Source organism: Eleutherodactylus coqui, chromosome 2 (assembly GCF_035609145.1).
Source record: "Eleutherodactylus coqui strain aEleCoq1 chromosome 2, aEleCoq1.hap1, whole genome shotgun sequence".
Classification (NCBI taxonomy): Eukaryota; Metazoa; Chordata; class Amphibia; order Anura; family Eleutherodactylidae; genus Eleutherodactylus; species Eleutherodactylus coqui.
Window position 1 is genome coordinate 310,965,070 of NC_089838.1, and position 12,369 is coordinate 310,977,438.

The following is a 12,369-nucleotide window of genomic DNA, read 5'->3' on the forward strand; positions in this document are numbered from 1 at the left end:
ACATCTGCTATTTGACCTAAATGAAGAAAGTGTTAAAAAGAAGAACCCAACAAGCCTTCCACATCCCATGACCCTGACTTTGAGGTAATAATAAGAAGAAGAATAATAAACTTTATTTGTATAGCGCCAACATATTCCGCAGCGCTTACATAGACAGGGGGGATACAGAAAGACAAAAGTACAAACATTACAGAACCACGGTTACATAGTAATCAATTGATGGAAACAATAGGGGTGAGGGTCCTGCTCCAACGAGCTTACATACTACAAGTAATGGGGTGATACAGAAGGTAAAGGGCTGGAGATGTGCACGGTATGGTGAGGTGGAGAGTGAGTGATGTTATACACATAGACAATGGTCAGACATTTAGCCGTGTGACGGCAGAATCGGTATGACTGCAGGAGCGGTATATGGTGGCTAGCAGGGATTGCAGTCGGTAGGTCAGGGAGCATGTTATCAGGCGGCATACAAAGGGGTTTGTTTAGGGAATGCGGTATGCCAACCTGAAGAGGTGCGTTTTTAGAGCACGCCTGAATTTCTGCGAGTCCTGGATTGCTCGGGTAGCCTTTGGTAGTGCGTTCCAGAGGATCGGTGCTGCTCTGGAGAAGTCTTGGAGGCGGGAATGAGAAGTTCGAATTAATGGGGAGCTCAGTTTGGTTTCGTTAGCAGAGCGGAGAGCCCGGGCTGGGTGATGGATTGAGATGAGGGAGGCGATATAGGGGGGCACTGCGCTGTGGAGAGCTTTGTGGATGAAGGTAGCGAGTTTAAATTGAATTCTGTATTTAATGGGCAGCCAGTGCAGTGACTGGCACAGGGCAGAGGCGTCCGAGTAGCGGCTGGACAGAAAGATGAGCCTGGCTGCCGCATTTAGGACCGATTGGAGAGGGTAGAGTCTGGTGCAGGGGAGGCCGATCAGCAACGAGTTGCAATAATCGAGCCAGGAGTGGATGAGGGCAACAGTAAGCTTTTTTAACGTGTCCGCAGTGAGAAAAGAGCGGATTCTTGCGATGTTCTTGAGGTGCAGCTGACATGTTCGGGCCAGAGATTGGATGTAGGGGTTAAGAGAGAGATCAGAATCGAATATGACCCCAAGGCATGTTGTCTAGGAGTTATGGTAGCGCCACTCACTGAGATGGAGATGTCAGGAGGAGGTCGGTTAGTGGAGGGTGGAAATACCAGTAAGTCGGTTTTAGAGAGGTTTAGTTTTAGGTAGAGAGAGGACATGGTGTTAGAGACAGCGGACAGACAGTCGGTGATGTTTTGGAGGAAAGGTGCAGAGATGTCACGGGAAGAGGTGTATAGCTGGGTGTCGTCAGCATACAGGTGGTATTGGAGGCCAAATCTCCTGATGGTTTGTCCAATAGGGGCTGTGTAGATAGAGAAAAGGAGGGGGCCGAGGACCGAGCCCTGGGGGACCCCAACAGCAAGGGGAAGAGGAGGGGAGGTAGAGCCAGCAAAGGAGACACTGAAAGAGCGGTCAGATAGGTAGGAGGAGAACCAGGAGAGGGCAGTGTCCTTTAGGCCAATGGAGCGTAGCATACTGAGGAGGAGTTTGTGGTCAACAGTGTCAAATGCTGCGGAGAGGTCGAGGAGGAGGTAAAAGATGGTACACCACACAGACTAAGTCAAGGGGAATTGAGTGATCTCCTTCGAGACCTTGAATTATCAAAGGAGAAGGTAGGACTTCTAGGGTCAAGACCACAGCAATGGAATCTTCTCCAACGTGATGTCAGTGTCTCAGAGTACAGAGAACATCAGAGGGAACGGCTTCCTTTTTTTGAGAAGAAAAACAACCTGATTGTTTGCTGCAACATTAATGGCTTCATGAAATGTTTGAATTTGAACCATGATTCAACTGAATGGAGGCTATTCATAGGATCCTCCAAGCTTAGTTTGAAAGCTGTTTTACTTAAAGGGGTTGTCCCGTGAAATCAAGTGGGGTTATACACTTCTGTATGGACATATTAATGCCCTTTGTAATATACATCGTACATTAAATATGAGCCATACAGAAGTTATACACTTACCCACTCCGTTGCTGGCGTCCCCGTTTCCATGGCTATTTCTGCATCTTCTGGCTTCTTTAGACGTGCTTGCGCTGTCCGGTCTTCTGCTCTGTTGAATGGGGCCGCTCCGGCGTGCTCGCGCCGGAGAGCTGGTCTGTGCATCGTCATCGTAGCTCCGCCTCCGTCACGTGGTGCCGATCAGTCAATTAGGTGGCTGTAATCGGCAGTGGAATGCAAGACAGGAGAAGATAATCGACGGTGCACCATGGGAGAAGACCGCGGTGCATCCTTGGGAAAGGACCGGCGGCCATCTTTAAAAGAAGAAAAGAAGAAACTGCCCGAACGGGGATGCAGGTAAGCGATTTTTTTTTTAAATAACAAAGGGATTGTTTTTAACGGGGCACAATGTGGGGGTATGTAGAAAAAAAAATTTTTGATTTCGCCACGGGGCAACCCCTTTAACAACGGCAACTGTCTTCATTCTATTCCTGTTGATCATGTAGTTCACATGAAGGAGATTTATGCAAACATGACAGCCATCCTCGACTCAATCAAATATGCTGAACACAAGTGGAAAATCTGTGGCGATCTAAACGTCATCGCTGTATTCTTAGGAATGCAACTGGGGTACACTAAATACTGTTGCTTTTTATGTATGTGGAACAGTAGGGATCACATTACATTCAAGCAGATTGGCCTGCAAGAAATCTTGACTCTACCGAGAAAAATGTCATTGCCGAGCCTCTCGTGGACCCAAAAGATGTTCTTCTTCCACCCCTTCATATAAAGTTGGGTTTAATGAAAAATGTTGACAAAGGTATGAACCAGGAAGGACAGGCATTAAGTACTTAAGAGACAAATGTTCTAGATTGAGTGATGCAAGGGTTAAGGAAGGTATTTTTGTTCAAATTCGACAACTTGTAAAGGATCTTGCATTCGACCAAGATTTGGAGGGAAAAGAAGAAGAAGCTTGGCAAGCCTTAAAGGGAGTGATTCATTGATTCTTAGGCAACAAAAGAGATGATAAGTACACTCATAGTAACATAGTAACATAGTTCGTAAGGCCGAATGAAGACAATGTCCATCTAGTCCAGCCTGTCTATCCTCCTGTCTTGTTGATCCAGAGGAAGGCAAAAACCCCCAAGAGCAGAAGCCATTTAGCCCTTTTGGGGAAAAAATTCCTTCCCGACTCCCTAATGGCAATCAGACTATTCCCTGGATCAACCCCTAATAGTTCCTACCTGCCTGTAAACCCGGATTAATAGTTAACCTTAGATTTATAACCTATAATATCCTTCCTCTCCAGAAAAACATCAAGTCCCCTTTTAAACTCCTCTATGGATTTTGCCATCACCACTTCCTCAAGCAGAGATTTCCACAGTCTAACTGCTCTTACAGTAAAGAACCCCTTCCTAAGTTGGTGATGAAACCTGCTTGCCTCTAAACGTAATGGATGCCCTCTTGTTACCGTCGCGGTCCTGGGTGTAAACAGATCCTGGGAGAGATCCTTGTATTGTCCCCTCATGTATTTATACATAGTTAGTCGAGTAAATAATCCCAATTTTGATGCCTCTCTGGGTATTCCAGTCCCTTCATTCCATGTATTAGTTTAGTTGCCCTTCTTTGAACCCCCTCCAGTACTGTAACATCTTTCCTGAGCATCGGTGACCAGAACTGTGCGCAGTATTCCATGTGAGGCCTGACAAGTGCCTTATATAATGGTAGAATAACGTTCTCGTCCTTCGCCCCTATACCTCTTTTAATGCACCCCAAGACTTTATTTGCCTTTGCAGCAGCTGACTGGCATTGGTTACTCCAGTTTAGTCTACAATCCACTAGTACCCCCAGGTCCTTTTCCATATCACTTTTCCCTAGCAGTACCCCATTAAGTGTATATTGATGACATCCGTTTTTGCTGTGCATGTGCATAATCTTACATTTTTCAACATTGAACTTCATTTGCCATTTTTCTGCCCAAGCCCCCAGCTTATCTCGGTCCGTTTGTAGCCGTACATTGTCCTCCGTTGCATTAATTATATTGTATAATTTTGTGGCATCTGCAAAAAATGATATTTGCTGTGCAGCCCCTCTATCAGGTCGTTGATAAATATATTGAACAGAATGGGGCCTAATACTGAACCCTGTGGCACCCCACTAGTGACTGTGGTCCAATCAGAGTACAAACCATTTATTACCATCCTCTGCTTTCTATCATTGAGCCAATTCTTTACCCATTTACACATGTTTTCACCCAATCCGAGGTGCCTCATTTTGTACATTAGCCTATTATGTGGCACGGTGTCAAATGCTTTAGAGAAGTCCAAATATACGAGATCAATAGATTCTCCCTGGTCCAGCTTAGAGCTTACTTCATCGTAGAAACTGATCAGATTTGTCTGACATGAGCGACCCTTCATGAATCCATGCTGGTGAGGAGTTATTCCTTTGTTCTCCTTGAGGTACTCATCGATGGCATCACTCAGAATCCCCTCGAAAATGTTTCCCATTACTCAAGTGAGACTTACTGGCCTGTAGTTACCAGGCTCACTTTTGGTCCCCTTTTTGTATATTGGAACCAGGTTGGCAATGCGCCAATCCAATGGTAAAACACCGGTCTTGATAGTGTCTAGAAATATTAGATATAGCGGCCTAGCTATCACATCACTTAGTTCCCTTAGTTCACTCGGTTGGTGATAATACTTCTGGAAAATACCAACAACTCAGATGCAACATGTCCCTTAAAATCCATTTTCTCCACTCCCACCTAAACTTTTTCCCTCCTAGTTGTGGAGCTGTCAGTAATGAACACGGAGAAAGATTCCACCAGGATATTTCTGTAATGGAACAAAGATATCAGGGCCGTTGGAATGAAGCAATGCTTGCGGATTACTGCTGGTCTGTGTGCAGGGATGCTCTGGAATTCCCTTACAAGAGGCAGGCTAAAAGAAAACGATCTCATGAAGACACCACATGATTCTCTTCACACCGAACTGCCTGCCAGGAATTCTTCCATTAATTTAGAACTCTTAGAATGTAACCGTCATTAAAAAGAATTTCAAATTCCAATTTTTCTTTGTCATATTTGTTTTTCTCACCGCAAAATTAGTGTAATGGATGGGCCAAATTTATATCTGAGGGGATAGACAGTTTTGATTGCAAACTTTTTTTTACGGATGCAGCTGGTAGTACGGGATTTGGAGCATTTCAGTGGTGGGCAGCTCCCTGGCCTAATAAGTGGAAGTTGGTTTAGTAAAAAATTTGGTGCTGCTGGAGCTGTTTCCAGTTGTGGTGGCGGTGACGTTTGGGGGGAGTGGTTTAGTAACAAAAAGGTTAAAATTCACTGCGACAATCTGGGCGCTGTACAAGCCATTAATTCGGTGTCCGCTCACTCTAGTAGTAGACTTATTGTGCCACCTGGTGTTGTTATGTCTGTGGCTAAATGCATGGGTGGTTGTCATACATGTTCCCAGTGTTGAGAATTCTATTGCTGATGCACTTTCTCGGTTTCAGTGGGAGCGTTTTTGGTCACTGGTGCTGTAGGCGGAAATGGACGGGAGGCAGTGCCCTCTTCAACTTTGGAGTCTGGTCGGCCTGTGGCGGGTCATCTGATTCAATCGTTGCTGGCGGCGGGCACATGGGCGGCTTATGAGGCTGTGTGGCATGAATGGGAACAGTGGGTAAAAAGCATAGTAAAAGCCTCGCATCCAGGGCTGCGGAAGGATTGCAAGAGTGATATTGGGGCATCAATGAAATCCCAATATCGCTCCTGCCAGTGTGCAGGGGCCCTTAAGCACCAGAATTTTCTGGCCCCAAGGACCTCCTTTCTATATACATAAAGGTGAAAGCCCTCACTTACTGACTGACTGACTTCCTACTAATTCTCATGAAATTTGGAAGGAGCATTTTTTAGGTCCAAAATAGGAAAAATAAAGGGTTCTCAACTCGAAAAATTCAATGCGAAGTGTAAAAGGATTGGCACCCCTGTGTAATGTACCTAATCTAATTCTCTAACTTCCCAATATCGTACAAACATGAAATTTGGGATGATCATTCCTTAGGTCCTACATAGGAAACGTAAAGGGGTCACAACTTGATTATTTAATGCTAAGTGCAAAAGTATTGGCACCCTTGTATAATGTACCAAATCTAATTCTCTAACTTCCCGATGTCGTACAAACATGAAATTTGGCAGGAGCATTCTGTAGGTCCTAATAGGAAAAGTTAAGGGTTCAAAACTCTAAAATTCACTGCTAAGTGCAAAAGTTTTAGCACTAGAGATGAGTGAGCGTACTCGCTAAGGCAAATTACTCGAGTGAGTATTGCCATTTTCGAGTACATACCCACTTGTGCAAAAAGATTCGGGGGACAGTGGGGGAGAGCGGGGAGGAAAGAGGTGGGGGAGAGAGAGAGGGCCTCCCCTTGCTCCCCCATGCTCACTCCCGCCGGCCCCCCAATCTTTTGGCTCAAGCGGGCATGTACTCGAAAATGGCAATACTCACTCGAGTAATTTGCCCTAACGAGTATGCTCGCTCATCTCTAATTAGCACCCCTATGTAATGTACCAAATCTAATTCTCTAACTTACCGATGTTGTACAAAACATGAAATTTGGCAGGAGCATTCTTTAGGTCCTAAATAGGAAAGGAAAAGGGGTGACAACTTCATTATTCAATGCTAAGTCTTGGCACCCCTATGTAATGTAACTTCTTAGTGTCATACAAACCTCAGTGTCATACAAGCGTGAAATTTGGCGCAAGGATTCTTTAGGTCCTAAATGAGGAGAGTGAGAAGGGTTGCACATTCTGTAGAGGGACATCGGTACATGTAGCCTGAGGAGAATCTCATGCTCCTCCATGTGTATTCATATTTTATTCCTCGGTTACTTTAAAGTAACCTTGACTTCATGAAATTTTCTGTGCAAACACCACATAAAGACCTGTATCAAATTAACTCGGGTATATCATCTAGTCCTTTTATAAAGTGGTTAATGCGTATTGTTAATTTGCTTAAATAAAATGGCTGCTGTGTTTAAAATATCCCAAAATTTATATGGTCTCAATGTATCATTGTGGGTATACAATAATAGGTTGGGATGAGTCACAGCAGATGTGACTTCAGCTTACCCATCTCAAGTCTTACTTCCATTGTGGGTAAAATGTTTGAAGGTGTTTCTAACAGATGCCCTCCCTGAGGACCTCAAGGAAAATATCTGTATAACTCCGTATCAGCATCAGTTTATGAGAGATCGCTCCTGTCAAATCAACCTGATCAGCCTCTACGAGGAGGTAAGTTCTAGACTGGACTGGTGAGAGCCATTGAATATTGTGTATCTAGACTTTTCCAAAGTGTTTGATACTGTGCCGCATAAAATGTTGTATACAAAATGCGACTGCTCCATCTTGGCAAAAATGTGTGTAATTGCGTAAGTAACACGTTCAGTGATAGAAAGCAGAGAGTGGTTATAAATGTTGCATACTCTGATTGGGTCATCCTTATTAGTGGGGTACCACAGGGGGTCAGTTTTGAGGCTTATTCTTTTTTATTATATTTATTAATGACCTGGTAGAAAGATTGTACAGGAAAATATCAATATTTGCAGATGATACAAAACTATGTAAAGATATTACCACAAGAGAGGATGCAAGGAGATTGCAAGAGGATCTCGATAAATTAGGTGCAGATGCAGCATCCTGTAGGGTAACCCCAGACACAAGGCACATGTCGAGGAGCTGGGAGGGTACAGTGGTCACTAGTCACAGTGGCACTTACCAGGCTCCCTCGCAGAAGGACACATGTAGCCTCAGGCAGAGCAGCGCTGGGCTTCTTCCGGACACCCCTTGGATATGGATGCCCAATAAACTGGAGAACAGGGATAGCGGATGTCACAGGTGACACCACCATTCTGTTACCCACTGGTATGACCCTTGGCGGTAAATAAGTGGAGCTACAGACAGAAGAAACATACCTCAGGTCCCTGGGAATGGTTAGGGTCTGACAAAATCTTTCCTAGAACCACTTTTTGTAAACAAGGCACAAATTACCATGATTTGCAGTGCAGGTATTAGACAGACTTGAGAGTACCACCACCTGGTGATCCCAGACTTCAGGACGGCCAGATGTGAAAAGCAAATGGGTGTAGCTCTACATGGTGATCCCAGACTTCAGAACGGCTGCGTAGAAAAAGATGAATATAGAGCACCTCTGCACTAGGCCTTGGAGGCAGAACCTGCTTCTTGCTCACTCTCTCTCTCTCTTTGTCTCCTCAAGTGGGGCTCACTCTTCTCTCATCTCTGGAACATACACTTTCAGGGAACCTCTCTTCCTCCTCCATTCTTCACCACATGAAAGTTTAAGGTACCCCCATGTGGCTGGCACTCTCAGGAACCCACAAGAATCTCTCAGAACTCTGAAGAATGGAATCTCTTTCCAGCTCTCACACACTCCTATTTATATCTTCACTCATACCGCATGACAAGACAAATTGATAGATTGCAAGCACCACCCACACTCGTGCAAACACTTAACTCCTCACTTGCTGCAGCTGTGCAATACACATAACAGAAAGACAAGACACTTTTGCACAGCGCACCAACACAAGACATGACATGAAGTGGCAAATGATGTTTAACACTGATAAATGTAAGGGCAAGGAAATACATGTCACCATTACACACTAAATGGGAAACTATTGGGAAACATTGACATGGAGAAGGACTTGGGGGTTTCACTTAACAGTCACAATCCAGGGTATAAATAGATGGGACAGATCTCCATATTGTCCCTTGATACATTTATACATAGTTATTAAGTCGCCCCTCAGACGTCTTTTTTCTAAACTAAATTATCCTAATTTTGATAACCTCTCTGGGTATTGCAGTCTGCCGGTTCCATTTATTACTTTAGTGGCCAGCTTTGTACCCGCTCAAGCTCTGATATGTCCTTCTTGAGTACTGGCACCCAAAACTGTCCCCAATACTCCATGTGTGATCTGACCAGTGACTTGTAAAGAGGAAGAACAATGTTCTCGTCATGTACCCCTTGACCTCTTCTGATGCATCCCTTGATCTTATCTGCTTTGGCAGCAGCTGCCTGACACTGGTTGCTCCAGTTAAGCTTACAGTTAACTAAAACCCCCAAGTCCTTTTCCATGTCAGTGTCCCCCAGTGGTTTCTCATTTAGTGTGTAATGGTGACATGTATTTCCTGCCCATGTGCAGAACCTTATTTGTTTCCAAATTTTCTTTTGAGATGCAATGAATAAAAGTTAATTATTAACAGAAGTGCTGGGATTTTTACAAAGAAAGTTGGGACGACCCTTTGGGTATCTACTCTTGACCCATGTAAAAGGACACTAATTGCTGTCTCTACACTCTCCATGTACCTATTGTGTTACTTCTCATAATACTCAATTTGGATTCTAGAGCTGGTTGTATATGGCTAGATATTTCCCTGCTAATTAGTGCTGACGGACTATATGCAGTTAGTTGGCCCTTGTTATGGTGATTTTACATGGGCAGAGGATCACTAGTATGGAGATAAACCATCATTACTACGATCATTTATTCCTACATGGATGGCATTTATCTACACCACATCCCCTCTTTACACAGGTGTATGTGCTGCTGACAAGCAAGCATTCTTATGCCGCATACAAGGGCCAATCAGCCAACTAACGGCATGGGCCGATGATCAGACGAATGATCGTTAGAGCCTGATTGGCGGCCTGTTCATAAGGCGTTTAAAGGAGATGTACAAGACCCATATGTGGTATTAACTGAACTATTATAGTGACCACTAACTTTATAATAATATACTCACCATTAAAAAGTTGCTCTATTCAGCTGATCCTCGCAGTGGATCCCTCACTGTCCAAAGTCCAGAACGTCCACTGACCTCCTAAACACAGACTGGGGGTCTCTGCAGCTCAGTGTGTACATCAATATCTGCACCCCTGGTGGTGAAATACACAAGTACAGACGTTCTTCCGAAATCGGTGCATGGACATTTATAGTATTTGATATTAGTCCTAGGAATAGCATCCCATTCCATTTGGAGACTGACAGAATATCACACATCACCCTGATTGGTATTACAATTATGGTTTCTGACACTGGGGTCAGAACAATCTTAACCCCTTAGTGATGGCCAGTACAACTTTTTTTACTGACCTCACTAATAGGCTTTAAAACTGTACATAAGACTTTTTAGGGTGGTGGCTTGGCTGACTACTAACGGCCAGCTTCCTGCTCTGACTGTTGGGAGAGGAGAAACCTCAGATTCTTGCAGTTCAAACTCTTTCATGCCACAATCAATAGTAATTGCAGAATGTAAGCCGATGACAGGGGAGGGGGCTCTCATCAGCGGCCTGCAATACTATCACAAGGTACCATTGGCAGGTGGAGGCCTGACAAAAGCCTCTGTCTGCCACGCAACTCAGTCTATTAGGCCCTGCCTCCGTCTGAGTCTAATTTGCTGCTGTCATAGGCTTAGCAAATTGCACTACAGTACTAAGTAATGTGGTGTACTATCCTAGTGATTAAACAATTGCATCCTCAAGTCCCCTTGAGGGACTAAAAAATTTTGTCCAAAAAGCTCAATAAAGCTTAATTTAAATTTTAGTAAGTCCAATTAAAAAATAAATATGTATTTTCCCCACAAAAACTCGTTTTAAATGAAAAAAACACCAAAAATGTTCTGTTTTGTTTTTTTTAAAAAAAAGCAATGCCACATTCGTAACGGCCCAGACAATTACAATATTTTGTTTTTCATCCCGCATGCTGAACGCTGTAAAAATAATTTTAAAAGTAACGCCAGGATTGTTGTTTTTCTTTTGTTCTTCTCCCAAAAAGCATAATAAAAAGTAATCCAAAAGTCACATGTACCTCAAAGTGTTACCAATAAAAGCTACAACTCTTCCTGCATAAACACGAGCCCGCTGCCGGAAAAATAAAAGTGTTATTTGTCTTAGAATGCAGCGATGCAGATTCAATTGCTTTTCATTGAAAACGTATTATTATTGTGCAGAGTAGGAAAAATGTTATAAAAACTATATAAACGCGGCATTGCAGTAATCCTACTGATCTAGATAAGAAGGTTAGCATGTTACATCTGCCCAATGATGAACACTGTAAAAGCAAAACCCCAAAACAACGGTAGAATTTCTGGATTTTTTTTCTATATAACCCCGAAAAAAATCAGTAATAAAAGTTGTACAACACATAATATGTACCCAGAGTGGTGTCATTAAAATATACAACTTGTCCCAAAAAACAAGCCCTCATGTAACTATGTCAACACATTACAACGTTTGCAATGCAATGATGAAAATCGCTTGGTCCTTAGGGCAAAAAATAGGCTCAAAACTCAAGACTGAAGACTTTATTAAATTGTATCTTCATTCTTACAAAAACATAAAAGTAATGTGGAAAATGTGGAAGGGCCCTTTAAGAGCTCCTGACCCTATAAACAGTAGAGACAGAAATCATGTAGAGATAAATGACATCGGAAGTATAATTCATCCTCAGGTATAAAGTTCTCTGTTGGGTTCTAGATGTCTAAGATGAGCTCAGAGCTTCTTCTCACAAACCCCATAGTGCTCATAATGACAGGGATTGTCATTCCACTGTCCAGACGTCCACAAGTGGACACAATCTTCACCTTCCGCCCAATCATCTGGCTGTCCTTCCGCCCAAAGCCTGAAAAGAAATTGCACAGTATTACAGATATTGCTGGGCAGTCATACCAGTAATGCCCCATTTACACGGGACGAGCTGTCTGCCAAACGATGTCCAGCAGTTCATCCCAGTGATGCTCACTCCTGTGCTGTTACACAGCAGCGACTATCTCTGGCATCGCTCAGAGCACCACCAGCATGGGGTTGGAGCTGGCCGTAGAGAGTTCTCCCCCCGCCCACCTCTTTAAACAGACAGTGCATCTATCAGTTTTCTGCATGAAGAAACTGAATGATTGAACACTCTCATTCAGTCACTGCAGGCATTTACACGGGACAAATATCATTCAAAGTCCCGCCATAGAAGAGAAATTCAATCAAATCTGAACTATAATCATCCCATGTAAATGGGCCATAAGGCTCTGTTCTCATGTTCACATCAGTGGTATACATCGGGAGAATCGCTTCCCACTACTTAGGCATACAATGGGATAAGTCATGAATAGGTTTCCATTATATAAGTCAACTTGCAGGACAGTCCTGGATTATGACGGCTTTCCGTTAGAGGCATGTCCCACCCTGCCAGACCCCGCTACTTCCTTCCAAACCTCAATTAGTGGAATGTCTACTGCAACTGTCTAGTCTAAGTTTAGACCATGTATTAGTTTACACCAAAAATTGTGACAAAATTTGT

General features: G+C 43.5%; 1 protein-coding gene across 3 annotated transcripts in view; it reads right to left on the reverse strand.

The window, feature by feature from the left end:
* Nucleotides 1–11,399: 11,399 nt before the first annotated feature.
* LOC136610863 (hepatic lectin-like) overlaps nt 11,400–12,369 on the reverse strand; it is an 87,119-nt gene continuing 86,149 nt past the window's right edge. For all 3 annotated transcript variants that reach the window (XM_066590062.1, XM_066590063.1, XM_066590061.1), the window contains one exon: nt 11,400–11,700. In XM_066590062.1, coding sequence (XP_066446159.1) covers nt 11,571–11,700 — 130 coding nt within the window. In that variant the 3' untranslated portion in view covers nt 11,400–11,570. The remainder of the gene's footprint in view (nt 11,701–12,369) is intronic.